The 23,301-nt window shown below is 36.5% G+C and overlaps 1 protein-coding gene across 1 annotated transcript; it reads left to right on the top strand.

Moving 5' to 3' along the window:
* The first annotated feature begins 8,783 nt into the window (after window positions 1-8,783).
* LOC140163124 (uncharacterized) lies at window positions 8,784-21,932 on the top strand. Its single transcript, XM_072186500.1, has 6 exons — window positions 8,784-9,100; window positions 10,872-11,056; window positions 12,184-12,274; window positions 12,917-13,108; window positions 13,926-14,017; window positions 17,932-21,932. The coding sequence occupies exons 1-6, from the start codon at window positions 8,950-8,952 to the stop codon at window positions 18,013-18,015; spliced, it is 795 nt and encodes a 264-aa protein (XP_072042601.1). The 5' UTR covers window positions 8,784-8,949; the 3' UTR covers window positions 18,016-21,932.
* The last annotated feature ends 1,369 nt before the right edge of the window (window positions 21,933-23,301 follow it).

Below are 23,301 nucleotides of genomic sequence, written 5' to 3'. Positions count from 1 at the left end.
GGATATTGGTATAATGGTCTATTGCAGTTGAAATCTATACACCCATATGGAAGACATAACCTTAATCTCCTACACAGGGGGTGTAAATTTTATGGTAACCTTATTTGAAATTCACATTCCCTGTGTGGAAGATTAATGTCATGTCTTCACAGGGTGTGTATGGATTTCAATTGGCATAGGCCATATATGTGTGAGATACTAGTGAATGTTTCAGGTATAGGGTTATATCAAGAATTTTTCAAAAGCAATGTGTATACAAAATAAAATATTGTAATTATGTTTGTGATCCTTTGGCAGAAGCTTAAATTCACAAATTACAAAAAAAGTTTGGAACAGTTCAAAATAAGTTCAAAATCATATACCGTAAAACAATAATACAGTGGAAATTTCCATTTTTTCATTTCAATGTAATAATTGTATAGTGTTCTCAGGCCGCCTACTCTAGAAAGTATGTGCAACTTCTTGCTATGCTGGTAAACATGGGTTTGTCAATGTTACACTCTATTTAATAAGTTGAACATATCTGTATTTACTGCAATATTTTGTTGCACTGGTCTATTCCAGTTGAAATCCATACTCCCCTTATATGGAAGACATAGGGGCGTTGCATCCCATGTGTGGGAGATTAAGGTCATGTCTTCCGTAGGTAGATATGGAGTCAGCCATTCAGCTAAGCCCATTTGAAATTCAAACTCCCTGTGTGGAAGATTAAGGTCATGTGGATTTCAAATGGAATTGCCCATTTTGAATAATCATTCACCAAGTTACATGTAATGTTTGTGTGGTTTGCATGGTTAGGAACAATTTCACAGGATATTTATGTCATAGGCTCTCAGCAATTGGGCGGTTCCAGGTTAAATCCATACACCCCCTATGGAAGACATGGCCTTAATCTCCCACGCAGGGAGTTTGAATTTCAAATGAGGTTACCTAAATGAGTGATTCCATTTGAAATCTACACCCCCATGTGTGAGATATTAAGGTCATGTCTTCCATTAAGAGGTTTATGGTGATCAATGGGAATAGGCCATTTTTGCAGGGATATTTTACAGGTTTACTGCAATTTAAAATTCTGCCTCAAAAGTTTTTATTTTAGTGCTTAAAAAAGTGAAAATATAAATCTTCAAATATTTCCCCACAACACAGTAGGAATGCTATGTTCTGATTCAGTGGATTTGAAAACCACAGTGAAAGTCTCTGTGCAGCCACTGTACGATTTGTTTTGGTCAACTTAATTCTTGTTTAAACATCATGAAAGAAAAGTGATTAAATCCAGCCTAGGATTTAACACGTTTTGCCATTTATTTACAACAACAGCATATTTGCAGTGGTCATTTCTATGTACATATTGACCCATTTTTTAGCTTAGCAAATAGTAGTCACTACTAAGTAGTGGGTATCAGTCTGGTTCGGTGACCCAATTTGATAAAAAAAAATGCTGAAATGCTTTTTAATTTACCGTAATTATTGTTTAATCGGTCGTTAGGCAGGGTAGCCTTGAATGCAAGGTACTAATTTTCAAGGGAGGCCCTGAAAAAACAAAATTTGGAATACTTCACAGTTAATGCCAATTCTCAGTGATGGTACCAGGAATTTGTTTTGGTGGGTGCAGGGGGGGGGTAATTTATAGGGGGAAATCAACAATTTTGCACAAAATTGTTCCGAAAAGTGGGAATTTTTGTAATTTTGGCTTTTTACTGGGGGCATGGTGCTGACTGGGGGAATCCCCCCACCCCCTGGCACCACTGCCAAGCCAATTCTTTAAATGATTACATACCGGTACATTAGCTTAAAGCTAGTATACATGGGTGATCGTTGAAATCCATACACCCTTTATGGGAGACATGCCCGTAATCCTCCACTCAGGGAGTTAGAATTTTATGAGGGTACCTGATGGGTGACTTCATTTGAAATTAAGGGCGTGTCTTCCAAAATGGGTTTATGGATTTCAACTGGAATAGACCAATTTGAATAATGTACTTGAAAGGTAAATACATGTACTTAATTCAAACCAACAGATTTCTAATAATTTAAGCTTGAATTAAGGGCTGGGGTATGAACGCTTGGACAGTATTTATTTTGGGACATTAGAGCATTATCAGACATATCGATTGCATTCTGAATACTGAAGAATGTCCTTCTGATATCAAATAATTTTGAATTTTTGAAATTGCAATTTAATACACATTTTATGGCAAATCATAAAATTGATATTTTTGATATTTAACAGTACTTGAAGTAAACTTTATAAATCTGATGATTTATACTTAAAGTGTATGTAGGTGGGTTGAAAAGACGATCAATTGAAAATTTTGACCTTTCGTATTGAAGATATGGATTTTTTTTCCCAAAACACCCAAAAGAATTAGGTCTTTTTGGAAAAAAAATCCATATCTTCAATATGAAAGGTCAAAATTTTCAATTGACCGTCGGCTTTATCTCCCTGCTACATACACTTTAAGAATATATCATTAGATTTATATAATTTACTTCGAGGACTGTTATATATCAAAAATTAGAAAAATGTCAAATTTTTATAATTTGTCATAAAATTTGTATTATATTGTGATTTTCAAAAAATGATAATTATTTGATATCAGAAAGACATGCTTCGTATTCAGAATGCAATTCGATAGGTCTGAGGTGCTCTCATGTGCCACAAAAAATACTATCGAAACGCAATAAACGCTCATTTTAGATCCCTTAAGTGAGACTCATGGGCATCTTTTATCAGAACTGTACCAAAATTTTTCAGCACAAAATTGAAAGGTCCTTTGTCCAGGTTAAGTGGTCCAAGGTGGCTCACCAAGTGCAAAGTTATTGACATAAGTGATATAAAACTTGGTGACTTGCAAAAAATATGTATTGTTTTGTAGTTCCACCTGATTAGGCATTCACATTAACTTACATTACACAAGAGTTCATGACTTGCAAACACACAGTTTACTCTGCATTACTGTATGACGACAATTCACGGGGTGTAACTTAAGTTAGTGTTAAGCTTGAGTGTTCACGTCAAGGCTGTTGATTTGAAGTAATTGTGCCATATTTGGCTATTCCAGTTACAATCCACACCCCCCTAAATAGAAAACATGACGCATTGTCATGCTCATTATCATTGTCATGCTCGGTATTTTAAAAAATCACATGCCAATCATGGTGGGACGTGGGAGTGAAAAACATATGGGTGGTTTATGTAACAAAAAGAGTGAAATGTATAGGTAGGAAGTATGAAGTAAAATTCCACTTTTTATTGTTTAGGTCCCCAAATTTCATATTATACACATGCGTGACCAGTAAATGTGGAAAGGGGTTCTTTTCAGAGAATGAATGCAAGTTGCAAGTTGCGTTTAGGGGGTCAAAAATGCCTGTTTTCTAGAAAACAGGCGCTTTTGAACATATAGTTGGTGCATTTATTTCAGTGTATCTAAGTGTTTTTGTGGCATTTTCTGACTTGCATCAAGACCATCACTCAAACATAAATATTAGAAAATGATAAAAAAAACCTGTACCTTTCAGATACAGTCCTGTTTAGGAGTAAAATTTGTTTTTCAACCATGCTGAATTTCTGTTTAAGACTGTTTTTTGCTCAAAATGGCAAATCCTATATAGAGTATGTTTTGAAAATCTCTGGTCACGTATGTGTACACTATAAAACTTTATACATAGAGTACAGTGTAGACTATGGAATTCTTAGTACCACACTACCACAGGGTCTTTTCATAGGCGACTTATAGGAAATAGCTAGTATCCATGCATTGTTTTTTATGCTGCAACATGCAGGGTCAATGTTAACTGCGCACATTTTTTTCAAGAGTTAACCTTCAATTAAAGGGGCATTTCGTGATCCACAGCCTCATCCCCCCACTTTTCTAAAAAAAAGTTGAGATTTTTATATCGCTGGAATACTCTGGCTACATAATGTTTATGTACAAAATATTTCTTGCAGATTAATTCGTTTAGCAAAGATATCGTGAAATTTGAATTTCGTGCTGAGGGACCAGAACGAAATTACAACGTATTGTCTATGGAGCAGTGTAATACACATAATCATGCATAACTCACGTGACGCAACTTCGAATCAACTGAAATTTTGGGAATAGGTTTTTTCGTGGATATCTAATGAAAAATGACATAAATAGAGGATGCTAGGATCACGAAATACTCCTTTAAGTTATAAGATAAACCTTGTCTCTTTCTTTGTTTTTGCTTCTAAAGATCTACAAAGATCTTGAATCTAAAGGGAAGAATTACCACTCATGTGAGTGTAAACATTGTTGAGATTTTTATATTAGGTTTAAAATGTTGTGTAGTAGATATGTGTGTGCTCTATCGCGAGGTGTTTGTGTGGATGTATTTATTCATTATATGGGTTGTTCCAGTTGAAATACATCACCCCCTATGGAAGACATGACCTTAATTTTCCACACAGGGAGTGTGAATTTCAAATGGGGTTACCTGAATGGGGGACTCCATTTGAAATCTACACCCCTGTACGGTCGATTAAGGCATTGTCTATCATAAGGGGAGTAAGCATTTCAAGTGGAATAGCCATAGTATGTGTACACCTCAAGTGCCTGAGTGTTTTGTCATTTTGTATATATAAATGAGCTGAATATCTGTGATCTCTGTAATAAAACTGCACTGTCTGCTGATACATACAGCAGAACAGACAACTGACTTTTACTTGGAATACAGGTGTCTGCTTTTTACTTGGTATCAGTGGCAACACCAAGAATTTTTTTCAGGGGCAATTGGGGGGCAAAGTGAATTTCAAGGGGAAAATCGACAAATTTTATGCAAATTGCTGCAAAAAGTGGAAATTTATGTAATTTTAGGGTTTTTGTCTCAAAATTGGGGGGAAAACTAGGGGGAAAGAAAAAATTGGGGGGGAAATACCCCATTGCCCATTGCCCCCCGTAGCGCCGCCACTACTTGGAAGACTTGAATTTGAATCGGTCTATTCTCATTCAAACAAAAAATGCAATATCAGCTAACCAGAGAAGATATCACACACTTCCCATAATGCATTTCTTCCATTTCAATTTTCTGTACTGATTTGTTATCTAGTGCAGCATGGGTTGTAGATAGTGACGAAGTGTATTTCAATGAACAGAACACATTAATATGTTTAGTTCTTGACTATCGATCAGGGTTGGGATTTTTTTTTTAAGTTTTTTTTTTCGGTTTTGTAGTGTCCTGGACCTAGACCTAAATGCTAGGATCATTCATGGTTGACCTAAAAAAAATTAAGATGTTTTATTTTTAATATGAAAATTGATACTTTGTATTCATGTCATACTCTATTAATGATTTCAAAATGCATTGAATTTGAATGCATTTTGAAATCATTAATAGAGTATGACATGAATACAAAGTATCAATTTTCATATTAAAAATATTAAACACCATGAAAAATTAAATTTTTTTTTTTTTTTTTTTTTTTAGGTCAACCATGAATGATCCTAGCATTTAGGTCTAGGTCCAGGGACACTACAAAACCGGGAAAAAAAACTTAAAAATTTCGGGTATCCGGGCATGGAATTCCTGCCCGGGTACTCAACTACCCAAGCGGACTCGAATTCCCGGACTCGGTCCCTACCTTACTATCGACCCATGTTTAGCTGTCTATTCTTAACATGAAAACAAAGGGAACAGGTACAAAGTAATTTTCAATTAGTCTGCCCAAAAAAGTAAATATTCCGTATCAGCAAACTTGTAACATACCAAAACCAGCATGCAACAAAAAAAATTTAACAGAAATCATTGAAATATTGGGTTATATAAAGGACATTCTGAAAACATGTCAAACAGTAGAACATGTTTATTATTATCTGTTGACAAAATATTTTCCAAAATCGGGCACATCCCCGTACAATTTTTTTTCAAAGACCCCCCCACTCTAACAATTTGAGGTTGAACTTGGCTATGATCGGTAAATGAAGGTTATTGGACTCGGCATAGCTAGGACTTTTTCGAGGGGGGATTCAACTTTCATGGGGGGGGGGGGCAAAATCCGCCGCTATGACACTGCTTTAACTATACCACTGACTGAGAGAGAGAGAGAGCGAGCATTTTGACTCGGTTATTTTTGATCTAACTGCTTAACACAAAATCATGACATTGACTTATTGAAAGCCATCCAATTTGAAAAAAAGAAATCATTTGTGCATGGAAAATAATAAGAAAGGGCTCAGCGAAGGCACATTGAATAAATCTATGAATAGATGAAGGTTGTTAGTGTGTGAGTCTTGTTTGGTTCGTGTGCACCGTGACATGGGTTTTTTCTTTTTAACTATTTTCCCGTGTTATCTTCACACACCGTCAAGCGTGAACTTTATTTTCTACATTGCAGTAACAGTGTGACTGATATTCATTCAATATTAATAATCACACGTGTATGACCTACCAGGTATTCATAGGATATGACTACACATTATGAAATCATAAGTTCAGGGTTTGAAATTTTATATAACAATGGACATAATTAAAGCTTGGCTTAATACACGATTTTGGTCAAGTTAAATTTGGTTATAAAAATAAGTTCAAAATTAGATCCTCTGACAGTAAGTATTCAGAAAAAGCATACTTTGCATAGGCTTAGATGCGAAGCTCCGTGGGGGTGGTGTATTTTGTGGAAGCCCTGAAATTTCGGATTTGTATGTTGTCTCTTAATTCCCGGTGTAGATTATATATAATAATACCAGTTGGACTTGAAGCCCCTTTAAATGCACTTTCTGATGCATGTACATTATCGTGGTTGAAATACCCCCCATTTTGGGGTTCTTTACATTTTAAAAGGAACCATTTTCTCTTGAGGGTTCTACATACAAGACAGCCAAGAGTGCAGTCAACACAAAGTAACGAACCACATCAAACCATGTATGGCTACAAACTAATCACAACGGTATGTTATAAGCAATACACTAATGCAGGCTACGTATTGTACTACTTCATCAATGCACAGATCTACCGTAGACGTAAGCGCAGGTCTACTATAAAACTTCACCATCGCGCTTGGATACTTCAGAAGCGTTGTAGAGTATACAGATAACATCAATAATAGTTCTAAATAATATCTAAATAATATAATAGTATATACACACTAATTAAAACGTTTCATGCCATTATAATATAACCCGATATATAAATGTTATATCAACCTTTTAGTTAATTTTTTTTTTTTTTTAAGTGTTCTAAACTAAGTTTTGACGTCACACACGTCTCCATTCAAACTCACGTGAAGGCGTTGGTATAATGCCTATTGTTCTCTGCACAATAATATCCTTAACCTGACGTTATGGTGATATCTCATCCAAGTCCCTATAGAAATATTAATACTGTTTATATTCTTTTTTAACACTTCGATGCCATTTAAAATTTCGCACGTAAAAAGTCTCAAAAATGTTCTACAATATTACTATTTTAATCTTAACCACACTTTGATACTTGGAAGTGCATGTTTCAACACAATCGCATGCATTTTTGCAAAGTGTTAATAATTGTAAAAGATTAAATGCCATTTATTATAATTTAGCTTTTGGTCAAAAATGTTGGTATGTCAGTAACCATTCACGGAGAATGGGTTAACCATTTGTGGGAGTAAAAAGGTGTCGCGATTAGGAAAAAAGTTATATAAACCTGAATTTATACTCGATCGCTTTTGCAGAAAGGCGACTCGCACACATGCATGAATAGAGTGCAAAAACAACGTCGTTCTTGAGCACTGAGCATGCGTGCGTTAACTTCTTGTTGCAAAAGTGACTAAGTATAAACTCAGCTTAAGGGGTAATCGAACCAACTGGTATTGCAAGTCAATCATTGTAGCGCGACATAATGGGCTATTCCAGCTGAATTCCATACACCACCTGAAAGACATGACATTAAACTTCCGACACATTAAATGGAGAGTATATTTCGGGCTCCGACTCATAATCGGAAGGTTGCGGGTTCCAGCCCCGGCGACGCCATCGTGTTGTCTCTGTTGTGCCCCTGAGAAAGGCACTTAACTCTCGATTACTCCTCTCCACCCACATGGGTACCTGCATTCTTAAATGCTGGGAAGGTAAAGACTCGCTGTGGAGGAGGTGTAGCGAAAGCAACATTACAAGGAGGAAAGAGAGATGGGCACTCCGATCACTGTTTAAACAGGATCGCCCCTACAGTGGATCGTCCCCTTTACCTTGACGTTATTTTTTATATTTTCAAATTCACACTTAAAAATAGGTAGCCAAAAATGACCCTAACCTAATGTAGTAATTTTGACCCCATTTTCAGGGTCAACTATAGGGCCTACACCAAACCCAGAAGTGTCAAATTTGACCATGGTGATCAAGTGAAAAATTTGACCCAGATTATATAGGCCTATAGTTAAAAATTACAACATAGGCCTAAGGTCAAAAAATGATTTGACCCCTAATAGAGTCAGTTGAAAACTAATCCTATTACTATTAGTGTCAAAAATGACTAAATCCAGGGGTCATGATTAGAAAATTACCCCTAACGTGGTTGAAATGACTACATTCAGGGGTCCCGGTTAGAAAATGGCCCCGGAACGTGGAGGTCGAAAAAATGACTCTATTTGGGGTCATTTAAATAATGACCCTTTTAGGGGCCAATTTAATATGATGTCAACAACTGAAAATGACCCCGACAGTGGTTGATTTAACCACGAACAGGGTTAAATAAAATTGACGCCGTAAAAAGTGTGTTCCTTCACCTGAATGGGTGACTATTTGAAATCAGAGGGGTGTATTATTTCAACTGCAATAGCGCAATTATAGACCAGAACGGGACGCACTCCTACACTACTTGTCCGTGCGATTTGTCATTATATACACCGGTCATTCTTAACTCATTGCAGTTATTAACTCCGATAGCCAAATACTTAACTTGATTTATCTCAGGTGTCAACTAAATTATAGGTGTAGGCCTACTATTGAAGCCATCATGGATCACCGTGTTGCTATGTTGGCATGCCTTATAGCTTTGCTACCTGCCATAATTGCACAAACCACTACCGAGGACCCGTACGCGGGTAATACCACCGCCGGACCCGAGAGATGTTGCTTCCCAGCAAATCAGTTTACCATCAGCAAATGTAAGTACACACTGTTACTTGCACTTTTCGATCTGTAAGATTTTTCACTAATATTTAGATATAGATTTGTTGGTTTTTAGATAAATGGAGTATTTCGTGATTGGTAAACGAATGAATCTGCATTAAGAAATATTTTGCTCAGAAACATTATGTAGCCAGAGGTTTCCATTGGTATAAAAATCTTTTTTAAAGAAATTTGGGCATGAGGCTTCGGAACACAAGATTAAAAGATTTAAGATTTGTCAAAGACCAAGTTTAGATTTGACACAGTGCCCCTTTAAGATTTGTTGAAGATCACGTTTAGATTTGACACAGTGCTCCTTTAAGGTTTGTTAAAGATCACGTTTAAATTTGACACAGTGCTCCTTTAATATTTGTTAAAGATCACGTTTAGATTTGACAAAATGCCCCTTTAAGATTTGTTACAGACCAAGTTTAGAGCAGTGCTCCTTTAAGATTGGTTTAAATACAGAACAAGTTTAGATTTGACACAGTGCTCCTTTAATATTTGTTAAAGACCAAGTTTAGATTTGACAAAATGCCCCTTTAAGATTTGTTACAGACCATGAAGTTTAGATTTGACACAGTGCTCCTTTAAGATTAGTTAAAGATCACGTTTAGATTTGACACAGTGCCCCTTTAAGATTAGTTAAAGATCACGTTTAGATTTGACACAGTGCTCCTTTAAGATTGGTTACAGAACAACTTTAGATTAAACACGGTGCTCCTGTAAGATTTGTTAAAGTCCACGTTTAGATTTGACAAAATGCCCCATTTGAGATTTGTTACAGACCAAGTTCAGATTTGACACAGTGCTCCTTGAAGGTTTAGATTTGACCACTGTACGGCAAACCCACCAGTTCACGATTTTATGTATATATTTTGTGCGTACATCCGGAGCTTGGAAAGTGTGCTGTGTACTTGTGTGTTGAATGGAAAACACGTCGTTGGCAGCGGGTGTGGGTTGAGCCAAGTAGTCCACTTGCCCATTGTGCATACTCTGGATATTGTATTTAAGCTTAAAACTCTGATTTAATTAATGTGTGCACAATTGATAGATTTTCACATCTGATCAGTCACCCTACTCCCTCTGTTTGTTCGGGGTTCGCTATCAATAAACTGGTAGATTCCAAAATCAGAATTGTTCAGTATTAAAGTGAGCCGTTATAATTATGCAAGATAATGTTGCATTCAATTACTTTTATTGTCACTAATCGTCTGATATTTTTAACTCTTATGACCATTTTACTATTGAATACTTTAATTTTAATAAACATCAGTATAATTTTGAGTTCAACGAAATGGGTTCATCCGATGACAAATAATAACATATTTCTAATAAAATTCGACTATGGCATAGTCTAACTGTACGGCAAACCCACATTCACGATTTTAACGTAGAGATATTTTGTGCCGGGTCGGTCCCCACCGCACCGCTGGCTCGCTTCTGATGCTGCGCCGCTCTGTGATAGGCAATTAGGCCTAAAATGGCTTGATTTGCATAACATAAAACAAATAAATTTAAAAAAAGTCAGGGTCGGGTCCATTTTTAGGGTAGGTCAGGTTACGCCAATCAAACCATTTTTAGGCCTTATCGTAAGCGACAAAACCTGAAAACGACGGAGGTGACATTATAAAAAATTCTTGTCTGTTTTAGCATTTTGCACGAACGAGTATAAATATTTATTTACTTTTCAATTTAATTAATTTGTGTGCAATAATATGATTATATTTTCAAGCTAACAAATAAGATTGTTTTGACTCCCTTCAGCTACTTCATCCGGGACAGTCCGTATAGATGGACCGTTGCTATTTCGACATCAACCACTTGCCATCCTGGAAGAGGCCTACGAGGCCTACGACTATGACAATGGCCGTATTGCTTCGTACATGATCAGACGATTTCTCGGTGGTATCCCCGAACAACATCTCCGAATAGTAGAAGATCTTGAAGAGGTCAGTCTAGTTCTAGTATTACAGTTGCTGCCTGCTCGCACTCATGTCTGTAAAAAGATTATTATTCCCTTTAAATAAGGGTGGTCTTAACCCGGTCTTAAACCTTGGAATTATGGAAACTTTTCGGCCTCATAACTGCTAAATTGTTGAATATAAAGTATATAAAAGTATACATTTTTAGAATGGCAAAGACTTATGAATTCATCTGTGAGGTCAAATTTGGGCCAAAATACTCATTTTCGGAGATAAATTCCAAAAACGGGGGTTTTTTCCCAATTTTTTTCGGTCAACGTATCAAAAAAATTTGGGCCCAACATTTTTTTTTTTTATTAAAATACAAAAACTCTTTTTTTAATTGAGCCTTTTTTTTACAATTTTTGTGCAAATTTCACAAAGTTGGTCAAGATTAAAAAATAAAATAAAAAACGGTTCCTAGATATTTCCTATAAAAATTGTTTGTTACCTTGGAAAAATTGGGGGTAAAAAACCCGTTGTTTTGTGATTTCTCCAAAAATGAGCATTTTGGCCCAAATTTGACCGCACAGATGGATTCATCAAGTCATTTCCATATAAACTTTTATGTACTTTAGACCAACAATCTAGAAGTTATGAGACCCCAAAGTTTCCATATTTCCAGGGTTAAGACCACCCTTGAGCCCTGAGCCACTACTTGCTTGGCTTCGCCCGAATGTTATAAATAAAAAAATAATAATAACAATAAAAAAATCTGTAGGATATTATTAATATTTGCAGGTCCTTATATAAAGTTCATGAAAACGTTTTTAAAATATTCTGTATTAAAAAATCACAACAAAAACATTTCCAAAATGTTGTCAAATGTTATTGTAAGATACTTGTATTAGATGCTTTTGCGACTAACATCGCTAACAGAAGTAGTACAACTTCCAGCCAGTCATCAGCTGTTGAATCATCACAACAACAGCAAATTTTGAAAATTGCCGTGGTCCACGTGTTGAGAGCATTTTTCAGGAGAAATACGCATAAAAAAATTGCGACAAGTGTCAACTTGTAATGTAATAATTATTCTCTTCGAATAGAGATAAACTTGTTTTTGCAATAGACCTGCCCTTTAAAAAATATTTCTGTTTACTAATCACTCCGAACAGGAAACTGTATGGATCATCTATCCCTATGAGGAGAAATGTGTGAAGGGGAAAGCTGCTAACTATCCATTCCATGCTGATCGCTGTGTATCAGGTGAGAGAACAGCCGGGGGGAACCGTGACGGCGGAGGGGGGGGAACAAGCATATTTTGTTTAGGTTTACTGGCACTTCTTGCACGAGTGAAACGCGCGAAAAGTTTCAATTTCACACTATTTAAGCCCCCAAATGTTTAGTTTTCACCCTATTTGGGCTGTTTTTATGTTAAACATGTTAAAACATGTTTAATAATCTTTGTCTCGAAACCTTTTGCGCCAAAGTTAAAGACCTTTAAGGGGCACTTTGTGATCCACAGCCTCATCCCCCAGCTAACTCCAAAAAAGTTGAGATTTTTATACGATCACAAACCTATATAGGGCTACATCATGCTTGTGTGCATGCATATATATTGCAAATTCCGCCGATTGACAAAGTTATCGTCCAGCTTGTATTTCCGGGCTGTCGGTCCTACAGCACTCATAATACAATTAAGTAGGCCAACTGTGTAACTCGCATGCACATTCAATGTCCGAATCCGAAATTTTGGAGCTTTCTTCGTGGATATCTAATATTGAACCCTTTTGATGCAAACCTTTAACTAGAAAGAGGATGCTAAATTCACAATGCCCCTTAATTTAATTATCCACTGTTTTATTTTTATTATTGTTTGCTGATAATCTCTGCTCTCATTTTACACAGAATACGCGGAATATTTGGGAACTTCTTATATCGATGACAAAGCCGTCTATACGGATACATGGGGATTTCTTATTCCTGGCAGCGAGGAATATCCTTCTGAAAATGCGTATTATTCGATTACTTATGGGAAAGACTCATGTGTTCCACATGGCACGTTGTTTGCCGGAATATCCGAAGGATGGGATGTGAAGCGTAAGTTTGTTTGTTTGTTTATTACCATGGAAAAAAGTTTGGAAAGATAATGGTCTGATCATCAACCTAGCAAGACGAAATCACTTCACAACAATGAACATGGTCTCTCTAATATTCAGTCTAGATATCGCACTGACGGCTTATAGGAATTGTTGTTTTTTGTCTTTGCCAGTGGCGGCGCCACGGGGGGCATGAGGGGGAAAATGCCCCCAGTCAGAACTCTTGTCCCCCCTGTTGCCCTCCCCCAGTAAAAACCAAAAATCACGAAAATTTCATCTTTATGCGGTAATTTTGCGCACAATTTGTTGATTCCCCCCCCCCCTCCTGATATTCACTTTGCCCTGTCAATGCCCCCCGGATTCCTGGCGCCACCACTGGCTTTGCCCTGTTGATCAAATCAACCCCATATTTGGCCACTTTAGCCTGAGAAGTGCCAATATTTGCACTCTTTGCGTGATTTTGTTTTCCACTTTTGTAGGCCTACCATACCGTAAAATCTCGTCTACATTATAGTGCTTTTGATTAAAGCTTAATTAATACGATACGTGCGTAAATATGCCAACACAATAGATTTGTCTTTCAATAATATAGCCTACTTGTTTGCATATTCCTGGATCTGTAATTTATTTGCTCAAACTCCATAATAGCGCCTGGATTAATTTAGCTTTCATCAATATGCTTGTAGACGAGGTTTTACGGTATTTTAACCACTTTAGCTTTTAAAGTCGCCCAAAGGGGCTGGATTCAATTTGACTTCAAAGTCAAAAAGCTGCCAATGATCTCATTTTGATTTCGTTTTGATTTATTTATTGAACAGAGCATCTCGTGACTACATCAGGATATTACAACTATGAAGAAGGAATCGAAGATCCCGACGCATACTTTGGTTTGCCTGATTACTGCGAAGAGGTATTAAAGATTAATTCATTATCGGTCATTTAGTTTAAATTGAAATGATTGGTAGGCCTACAAATACAATTTCAGTTTTTATGTTGATTGAAAATTATATACTTGGAGAGCGTGGCCTAATAGAGGTACTTGCTTATAGTGCATGAGGTCTTGGGTTCAATTCCTAGCGGTGGAGATTGGCTGGGATCTTGACTCAGGGAAAAATGTCTGAAATTAATTTGCAACCTCTGTAGATTAAAAATCAGAATTGCGCTCTCCCCATGGTTCATTTAGAATTGGGTAAATGAAAGTAGGGCCTACTCCGTCCATCGGAGGGGTCGTTAAGCCGTCGGTCCCGTGTAAAGAGTGGTTCCACGTCTTAAAATCAACATTGGAACTTGCTTCTACAAAATATTGCCCAATGCTTTAGCTAAGAACTACCTTGTCACGGGATTTGTTATTTGGCTGGTTAGAATTTGGCTAGTTAAATTCAAAATCAATAGTGCGCGCCCTATGTAGTAGATAAAGGGTGAGAAACAGACCATTATCAGAAATAATGGGCGTGTTGTTCATGACTGGTGAGATGTTAGTTGGTTTGAGGTTGAGACCCCGATAGGGGTCGAAACCTCAAACCAACTAACATTGAGCCAGTCATGAACAACACACCCATTATTTCTGGTAATGGTCTGTTTTGAACCGTTTATCTTACATATACGGCGAGCAAAATTAAATTGTTTGCATCAAAATATGTATATATAATTGTTTAAAAATAAGTTTAATGCCAAACTGTACTTTCTTGAATTAAAAACACTAACACCTCAGACGCCAGCATTATCAAATCAATAATAGTTATTGATCTCAATTTACATTTGTATTTGAAGTGGTTTGGTAGGTTATTAATCCGCTGGAGTGTATTCACCCCGTGACCGTTGTTATTCAAATGATTAGTGAATAATGCAAAGAGTTGTCAACGTTTGTTCTAGGGTTTCAACACCATGAAATTTATATTTTAGAAAAATGTGAGTAACCAGATTTTTGAAACACCTAGTAACGTGTGTCCAATGGTGCTCCCCATTATGGGTAGGTCACAGTAAGGCTTTGCACTCCCAGCCTCTTGACTTGTAATGAGTACCGCAGGTTAGTTGCGAAGCTCCCCTGGTCGGGTAGTATCCCGGGGGTTCTTGCCTAGTAGCTAATTAGCATGGACCGTTGAGCGTTTTTGGGTTGGGCAAGGATAAAGACAGATTCCCTTCTAGAAACTAATGGCAAGTTTATATACATGTACTGAGTATACATTCAACGAAACGGTTACTTTTCATTTATGAGTAGGCCTATTACCTCGTTATGCTAATTAAATTTTAATTTGCATACATTTAACTATCTTTATTAATTGAGCACCAGTGGTGTTCTATAAAACAGTATTGTTAATGTTATACGGACTGCAGTAGCCCTCTATAATTTTCTCTTGCCATGTAACATTTGCATTTAAATTGAGCTGTAAATGCATTTGTTTTCTAAGTCTACCTGAGACTAGTAACGAACTCAGATTCTACATGTATGTTGTGAACCTTTCCATAGTGTTTCTAGAATGTCCATGGTATTCCTTTTGTTTAGCTCGCAGCCCGAGACCGTTATCTTGAGCTATTGTGTTGATAATGGTCTCTGGGCAGCTAGCCACCTCCATTACTCTAGGTAATGGTGTGGGCAGCGAACCTTAAACAAAAGAAATACAATGGATAATATGTGAATAGAAAAGGGCTAGACGTATATGGCTAGTTAAATGTTGGTCGCTCAGGCTATAGTTAAATGTTAGTCCCTCAAGCTAGTTAAATTTTGTCCTTCAGGCTAGTTAAATATTTGTCGCTGAGGCTAGTTAAATTTTTGTCCCTCAGGCTAGTTAAATTTGTATCTCTTATGCTAGTTAAATTTTAGTCCCTCAGGCTAGTTAAAATTTTGTCCCTTTGGCTAGTTACATCAAATGAACATTGACAAAATTGCTTTATACCACCCAGATTGACAATTGAGTATGATAACACAAATGCTGAGGTTAGCCAGCATGGTCTTGACACGATGGAGGTCAGCATGGTCTGACTAGCAGACCACATGATCTGGGATGGGGCAGGTCAAACTGCAAGGGAACATTAGACTACCCCGTAGTCCACTTGCCCATTGTCATGATTGTGCATAGGCCTACTCTGGATATTGTATCTAAAGCTTAAAACTCTGATTTAATTAATGTGTGCACAATTGATAGATTTTCACATCTGGTCAGTCACCCTACTCCCTCTGTTTCTTAGCTTCCCTTTCGGGGTTCGCTATCAATAAACTGGTATAGATTCCAAAATCAGAATTGTTCAGTATTAAGGGATCTAAAATGAGCGTTTATTGCTTTTCGACAGTATTTTTGTGGGACATGAGAGCACCTCAGACCTATCGAATTGCATTCTGAATACGAAGCATGTCTTTCTGATATCAAATAATTTTCATTTTTGAAAATCATAATATAATACAAATTTTATGACAAATTATAAAAAATTGATATTTTTCAAATTTTTGATATATAACAGTCCTCGAAGTAAATTATATAAATCTAATGATATATTCTTAAAGTGTATGTAGCAGGAGGAAAAGCCGACGGTCAATTGAAAATTTTACCTTTCATATTGAAGATATGGATTTTTTCCCAAAAAGACCTAATTTTTTTTGGTGTTTTTTGAAAAAAAAACCCATATCTTCTATACGAAAGGTCAAAATTTTCAATTGATCGTCGGCTTTTCATCCCACCTACATACACTTAAAGTATAAATCATCAGATTTATAAAGTTTACTTCAAGTACTGATAAATATCAATTTTAATGATTTGCCATAAAATGTGTATTAAATTGCGAATTTCAAAAATCAAAATTATTTGATATCAGAATGACATTCTTCGTATTCAGAATGCAATTCGATATGTCTGATGTGCTCTAATGTCCCAAAATAAATACTGTCCAAACGTTCATACCCCAGCCCTTAAAGTGAGCCGTTATAATTATGCAAGATAATGTTGCATTAAATTACTTTTATTGTCACTAATCGTCTGATATTTTTAACTCTTTATGACAATTTTACTATTGGATACTTTAATTTTAATAAACATCAGTATAATTTTGAGTTCAACGAAATGGGTTCATCATGACTAATAATAACATATTATTAATAAAATTCGACTATGGCATAGACTAGGGAACATTATGCCATGCTAATGAGGGTGGGACAGGGAATTCGAAAGGTCATAGGCCCTATATAATCAGGTTGCTGGGCAGCATGGGATGTTTATGTGGTGAGGGGAATTAAATAAACGATCTTTAATTTCGATAATATGTCAACACTGCTACATACATAGGCCTATAGGCCTAGTGACAAACAAGACAAATTTACTTGATCATGAAATTTAGAGCACCATGGGTAGCTTGATGGACACAAAATTAACTAGCCTGGGGGCCCGAAAATTTAACTAGCCTGAGATACCAAAATTTAACTAACTTGAGCGACAAAATTTTAACTAGCCTGAGGGACAAAAATTTAACCAGCCTGAGCGACAAAAATTTAACTAGCCTGAGGGACAAAATTTTAACTAGCCTGAGGGACAATATTTTAACCAGCCTGAGCGACAAAAATTTAACTAGCATAAGGGACAAAATTTTAACTAGCCTGAGGGACAAAATTTTAACTAGCCTGAGGGACTAATATTTAACTAGCCTGATTGATTGATTGATCCCCCATTCATTCATTCATTCATTCATTCATCTATTCATTCATTCGTTCGTTCGTTCATTAGTTCATTGATCGATCGATCGATTGATCGATCGATTAATTGATTGGTTGATTGATTGATTGATTCTTTCATCGATGCATTGATCTGATTTATTTACTCATAATACTCTATCTTACAGAAACCACGCAAGAATGGCGGCGGACGACCCGGTGGACGGCCTGGGGGACGACCGAGGCCTTTCAAAGGAAGGAGAACTGATTAGGCCAGGAAAATAAATTTTCATGAAAGGTGTCAACGGGAGAGTTGTTGTAAAGAAATTAGAAATATAGGCCTATTAGTAACAACCGCAGTAGCGTAGCCGGGGGATGGGACAGAGAGGTAAAATGGGGACGGCATAAAGTACGCGTCCTTAAATTGACCTATTGGATAAAAAATGACAAATGGGGACAAAAAAATTGCCTTCTCCCCCTCACACCAAAATCCTGGTTATACGCTATTAAGAACCGAAACCAGTGAAACACGGGTGCCAACTGCAGACGACTGGGTCAAAATTCTCACAAAATTAGAAACCATTCTCATGATCATATTTGGAATCATCATGAATAATGTTTTAAAATGGGTACAAAACAAGCCCAGCATTGAAGCCTTTGCAGCATACTAGTACACAGAGCTTTATTTTATATGTAAATATGGGAAAATTTCAATAGGCCTATATCCCTTATAAATTTGAAAATTCTGAAGAAAAAAATCAGAATTGTTAAAAACCAGGGAAGGGCCTACAGTTTATTTGATGCCGGCGGTGGAGGCCAACCAACAACCTTATGTTCACCAGAAGGTCAAAGTTCATTAATACTCGTACGTTTAGAGAGCAGTAGCCCCCAGTGTAGAATAAAAATTAATTAAAAACAAAAAAAGGCCAAAATATATATGAGTTTATCCTCGTCTTACAGAGACAACATCACTATCGCGTCCAACCAATCTGATTGAAAAAATCCGCAGGCACTCCACCCCCCTCCACCCCACCCCACCCTCAGACTATATTTCATAGGATTAAAATTTCTAAGTCACGGCCAAACGTTTGCACGTAATTGTCCGCCCAACCTTTGCGCTCAATTTAGCGCAATAAGTTTGATTATACCCTATATGATACGATACCGGGTCAAAACGAGGAAACCGGAAAATGTTTGTTCGTCTTTTCCCCCGAAATGCCCCCCCCGTCAAGAAAGCTGGTTAAGCCCCTGAACTATAGACTCTTTTGTTAATGTTAGACATGATACTAAAATATACAATGAGTGTCACCGAAAGTGTTAAAGTTGTAACATGTGAACACGTTAAAGCGTTAATAAAGTGTTAAATATTACAAAAATAACGGAATCATGTGTTGTTAGTAAATATATAGGGTCTAAGTGTTAAAAACAGTGTTGCTTAAAGTTACTTTGTTAAGTGCATGTTAAATGTTATATTACGGAGTTTAATGTGTTAAATGTTACAAAATTGTTGCTCAATGTATGCAATCTGATTAAAAAGGAAGCACTATTAAGGACCGTTCACAAACACTTGTTAGGGGGGCCTGGTGCAAAAGAGGCCCTGTAAATTTTTGACTCTCCTATAAGGGGAGGCCTTGAAAAAAAATGACCACTAATTTTCCTGGCAACATTGAGTTTATATGCTTTTCTATGGGGATGACCCATAATTTTCAGATCAAAAAGGGGAATTTTTCAGGTCGGTAAAGGGGGGCCCCGAAAAATTTTCGCAATGATTTTTTTTTTTGCATCAGGCCCCCCTAACAAGTGTTTGTGAACGGTCCCTAAACTATATATGTTTCAGGAGCTGTAGCTACAGATCTATAAGGAATCCGCTGTAAATGAAAATGTCATAGAAAAGAGCTTCAATGTTTAGATTTTAAATAAAAATTCCCTTTAAAAGGGAAGGCCAGCCTCAATGCAGAAGAGGTCTTGTAAATAGTTTGGGTCACCGTGAAAGGCATTTTTAGGATCACGCTTACATCCATGTTACATAACAGTTCACCAAACCATCAATGGTGAGAACATGCACACTGAAACAGCAAAAAACATTAACTCCTATAACTCCTGTCAACTCTTTAATATTACTCCAAATTGTTCTGTCTTTTTGTCTTTACTGCTTTTTACCCATGCTTATTATTAAAATCAAAAAATACACTGCAGTTGTTAGTTAATTCGCTATGTAACTCAACTTACATGCACATTTTATTTTAAAATGATTTTATATTATTTCGCAATGTAGGCCTATAGTTTACTATAAAGTAGATAGTGGCAAGCACATGATAAAGGACTGATCATTCACTACAATCTTCACTTTTAAACTGTATTTTTTGAATGTGTTGATTGTTAGTCCGAAACTCCTGCAAAGCTATGGACATGGCATCTATACCTACCGGTACTCCATTCTGTAATAGTCTGCATTGTGTGTTTTCTGTTAAAGATAGCAATAATATCATCAATAACATTTTGAGTCAATTTTATCCATAAAACGATACAGGATAGGATAGATAATTACTTTGACTTCAATGTGGTCCATATAATGAAGATTTTGATTCTGCAACATTTTTAGATCTGTTATCAACATATCAATTATGCACTCACAGGCAACCAAACATCATGCTATGCTCAGTAGTCCACTGATATGACCTTGTTCCAGTGATCATTCCCCGCTAATTACTAATTGTTGACCACGTCATTTTTTGGATACGGTATGCTGATTGCTGAACAAGTTAATTTTATATGTGTAGGCCTAACCTATGATAACTTTTTAAGTCATAATTAATTCAAACATATAACTTTGGCATTACTCAATCGTTTTCGTTCGTTGAATCGGCAAAACATACTTTCTTTTCCTTGCAAATCGAATTAGCAGGCATCAAAAACATTTCGACCACAAGAAGTAAAAAAAAATAATTCATACCAATAGAAGAAGACTATAATCTTAGCTAATCTTTAGTGTACACAAATCCCATCTCAGAATCAGATACCAGCCCTATCCAGCCCTATGGGCTGGCGAAAAAGAATTATTTTATTTGCTAACAGCAAACCCGAGTTGCACCCATTTGAATAAAAACACTCAATTAGTAAATGAGCTAGTTGATTTTCGTCCGTTTTCATTTTCGACGAATACCGGTATAAAGTGTAAACAAGATTTATTGTTGAAATGAAGTCAACTTTGCTTTGATTTAACAAATAATCCAACTTATACTTCTAAAATCGTAATAGGTCTACCGATAACATTATGATTAAAATTGCAAATAAATTTTGTATCTCTCGTGCCTCGATCTCGAACTGCTAGGCCTGGCGGGTTTTCTCGCTAGCGTACCCGTTACAAAGAAGACCCAGAATGCCCACTATTCATAATTCTGACTAGTGAGCTGTTTTAATCATTTGAAAGAACAGAGTTAACCCTAGCCCTAGCCCCAACCCTAGCCATAACCCTAAGCATATAGCCCTAACCCTAACCATAACGGCACCTAACCCTATAGGGGAAAGTGGGGTAGGCCTAATGCCGGACTGTGGGGAATCCCGGACACGTCGATTGCAGCTAAACGGAGAAGGGTGGCACTATTATACTACCTTAGGGTATTAGCTACCTCAAGGTGTACCTCACGTGTACTACTACCAGCGCTTTGGGTCTCGTCTTTCTTTGTGAAAATTACGAAAAAACAGAAATTGTCATTTATGACTTTTTATCTGAACAGTGATTTATTAGCTGGGTGACAGTTAATGCGACAAGGAACAAAGATTAATTATGGCTGAAAATTATGTTTGATACTTGATTGTTAGCTGGATGTATGAATTTTGGTATCTTAAAAATGGATTAGTAGAACAAGCACTGAAAAAATAAATCGAGACCGTGAGGGGTAATCCCGGTCATACATGCGTCTCTATGGGGTAATGCCGGACATTTGTTATTTCGAAAATATAGACAACAACAACAGCCCCCATAGTTGCATGCTTGAGGTAACAGAAGTACCTAATACATTCAGGGGATTATCATCCTACTCCACTTTCACTCTTAGCAACAATCATGTGTCCGGGATTACCCCGTGTCCGGCATTACCCCATCATTTTTTTCCATTTTGTTTTTTAATTATAACTTATTAACTATAGATGTTGAGTTATTAAAAACTGGTTACTAGTTAGAACATTACTCCTACTTTGCATTGATATGATTTTCACTGATGAACTTTATTTAATCTTGTACCTGTGTAGCCTTAACGAAAGGTGCCCGGCATTACCCCACTTTCCCCTAACCATAACCATACACTGCAAAAACAAGTGTTAATACATTAACACTATTTGAGCAACACTTTTTAAACATGTTAAACCGTTACTGTGTTAAAATATTAACATTTGTGTTAAAATATTAACAATTATGTGTTAAGATATTTACACTTTTATTAACACATTAACACTATGATTAAATGAGGATGTTCATTTTTAAATGCTTTAACACGTTAACACCACTTTCCAAAAACAAGTATTAATATATTAAGTGTTACTTTTTAAACACGTTAAACCGTTAATGTGTTCAAATATTAACATTTGTGTTTATATTTTAACACACAATTGTTAATATTTTAACATAAATGTTAATATATTAACGGTTTAACATGTTTAAAAAGTGTTGCTCAAATAGTGTTAATTTATTAACACTTGTTTTTGCAGTGTAACCCTACCCCTGAGAACTGAATTTTCTGAGTGGCGGGTTGTCTGAATAGAGGGTGTGATTCTCCAAAGGGCTCGTTAATCAGAAGGCCCGCTACTCAGAAAATATTTTCTGAGTAGCGGGCCGTCTGATTACGGGTTTTCTGATTAGCGGGTCTTCATGGTTAGCGGGTCATTGTAAATGAAAACAAACCCGCTAGTCAGAATTGGGCTATTCCAGATAAAGTATGCACACCCCCCATAGAGGATATGGAAACTTGATGCTCTAAAAATCTGGAAATCCTCACACTAAGAGCAAAAAAATCTGGAAATCCAGATAGCAAGTGTGTTCAAGGTGGTTGAGGAAAAGATTTTGATCAGGAAAAAACTGGATTTCCATTAGCCATCCCCAAAAAATTCTGGAATTCCAGCAGTGAGGAGCAAAAAAGACTGGAAATCCGGTTAACAATATTGTTGTATGGGGATGAGGAATAAGATTTTGATCGAAAAAAACTGGATTTCCATTAGCCACCCCAAAAATTTCTGGAAATCCAGGAGTGAGGAGCAAAAAATCTGGAATTCCGGATTTGTGACAAAAACTTATAAAAGTGTTGCAAAATGCAAAAAAAAATTGAAATTCCAATTAGCCATAGAGGAATTATGTTTAAGATGACCAAAAAAACCATGGAAAGCATTATATAATGGGGGAGGAACCTGTAATTCCAATAGGGCATAGCTGAAAAACTGTTAAAAACAGTCCTGATTTCAGTTTGCGTATGAATGTGTATCCGATCGTCTATAAAGTGACCAAAAATAAAACAAATTAACGAAACAGCCACCAAAATATATGAATTTCCTGGATTTTAAGCAAT

The sequence above is a fragment of the Amphiura filiformis genome, chromosome 10 (genome assembly GCF_039555335.1).
Source record: "Amphiura filiformis chromosome 10, Afil_fr2py, whole genome shotgun sequence".
In the NCBI taxonomy this organism is placed as follows: Eukaryota; Metazoa; Echinodermata; class Ophiuroidea; order Amphilepidida; family Amphiuridae; genus Amphiura; species Amphiura filiformis.
This window is presented reverse-complemented; position numbering and strand designations above follow the sequence as displayed.

Bases quoted from the DNA above. Each gene is read 5' to 3' on its own strand.
- LOC140163124 (XM_072186500.1), top strand. From the start codon at position 8,950: ATGGATCACCGTGTTGCTATGTTGGCATGCCTTATAGCTTTGCTACCT. The intron at 12,275-12,916 runs GTGAGAGAACAG...CATTTTACACAG, and splicing joins TGCTGATCGCTGTGTATCAG to AATACGCGGAATATTTGGGA. The intron at 13,109-13,925 runs GTAAGTTTGTTT...TTTATTGAACAG, and splicing joins CGAAGGATGGGATGTGAAGC to AGCATCTCGTGACTACATCA.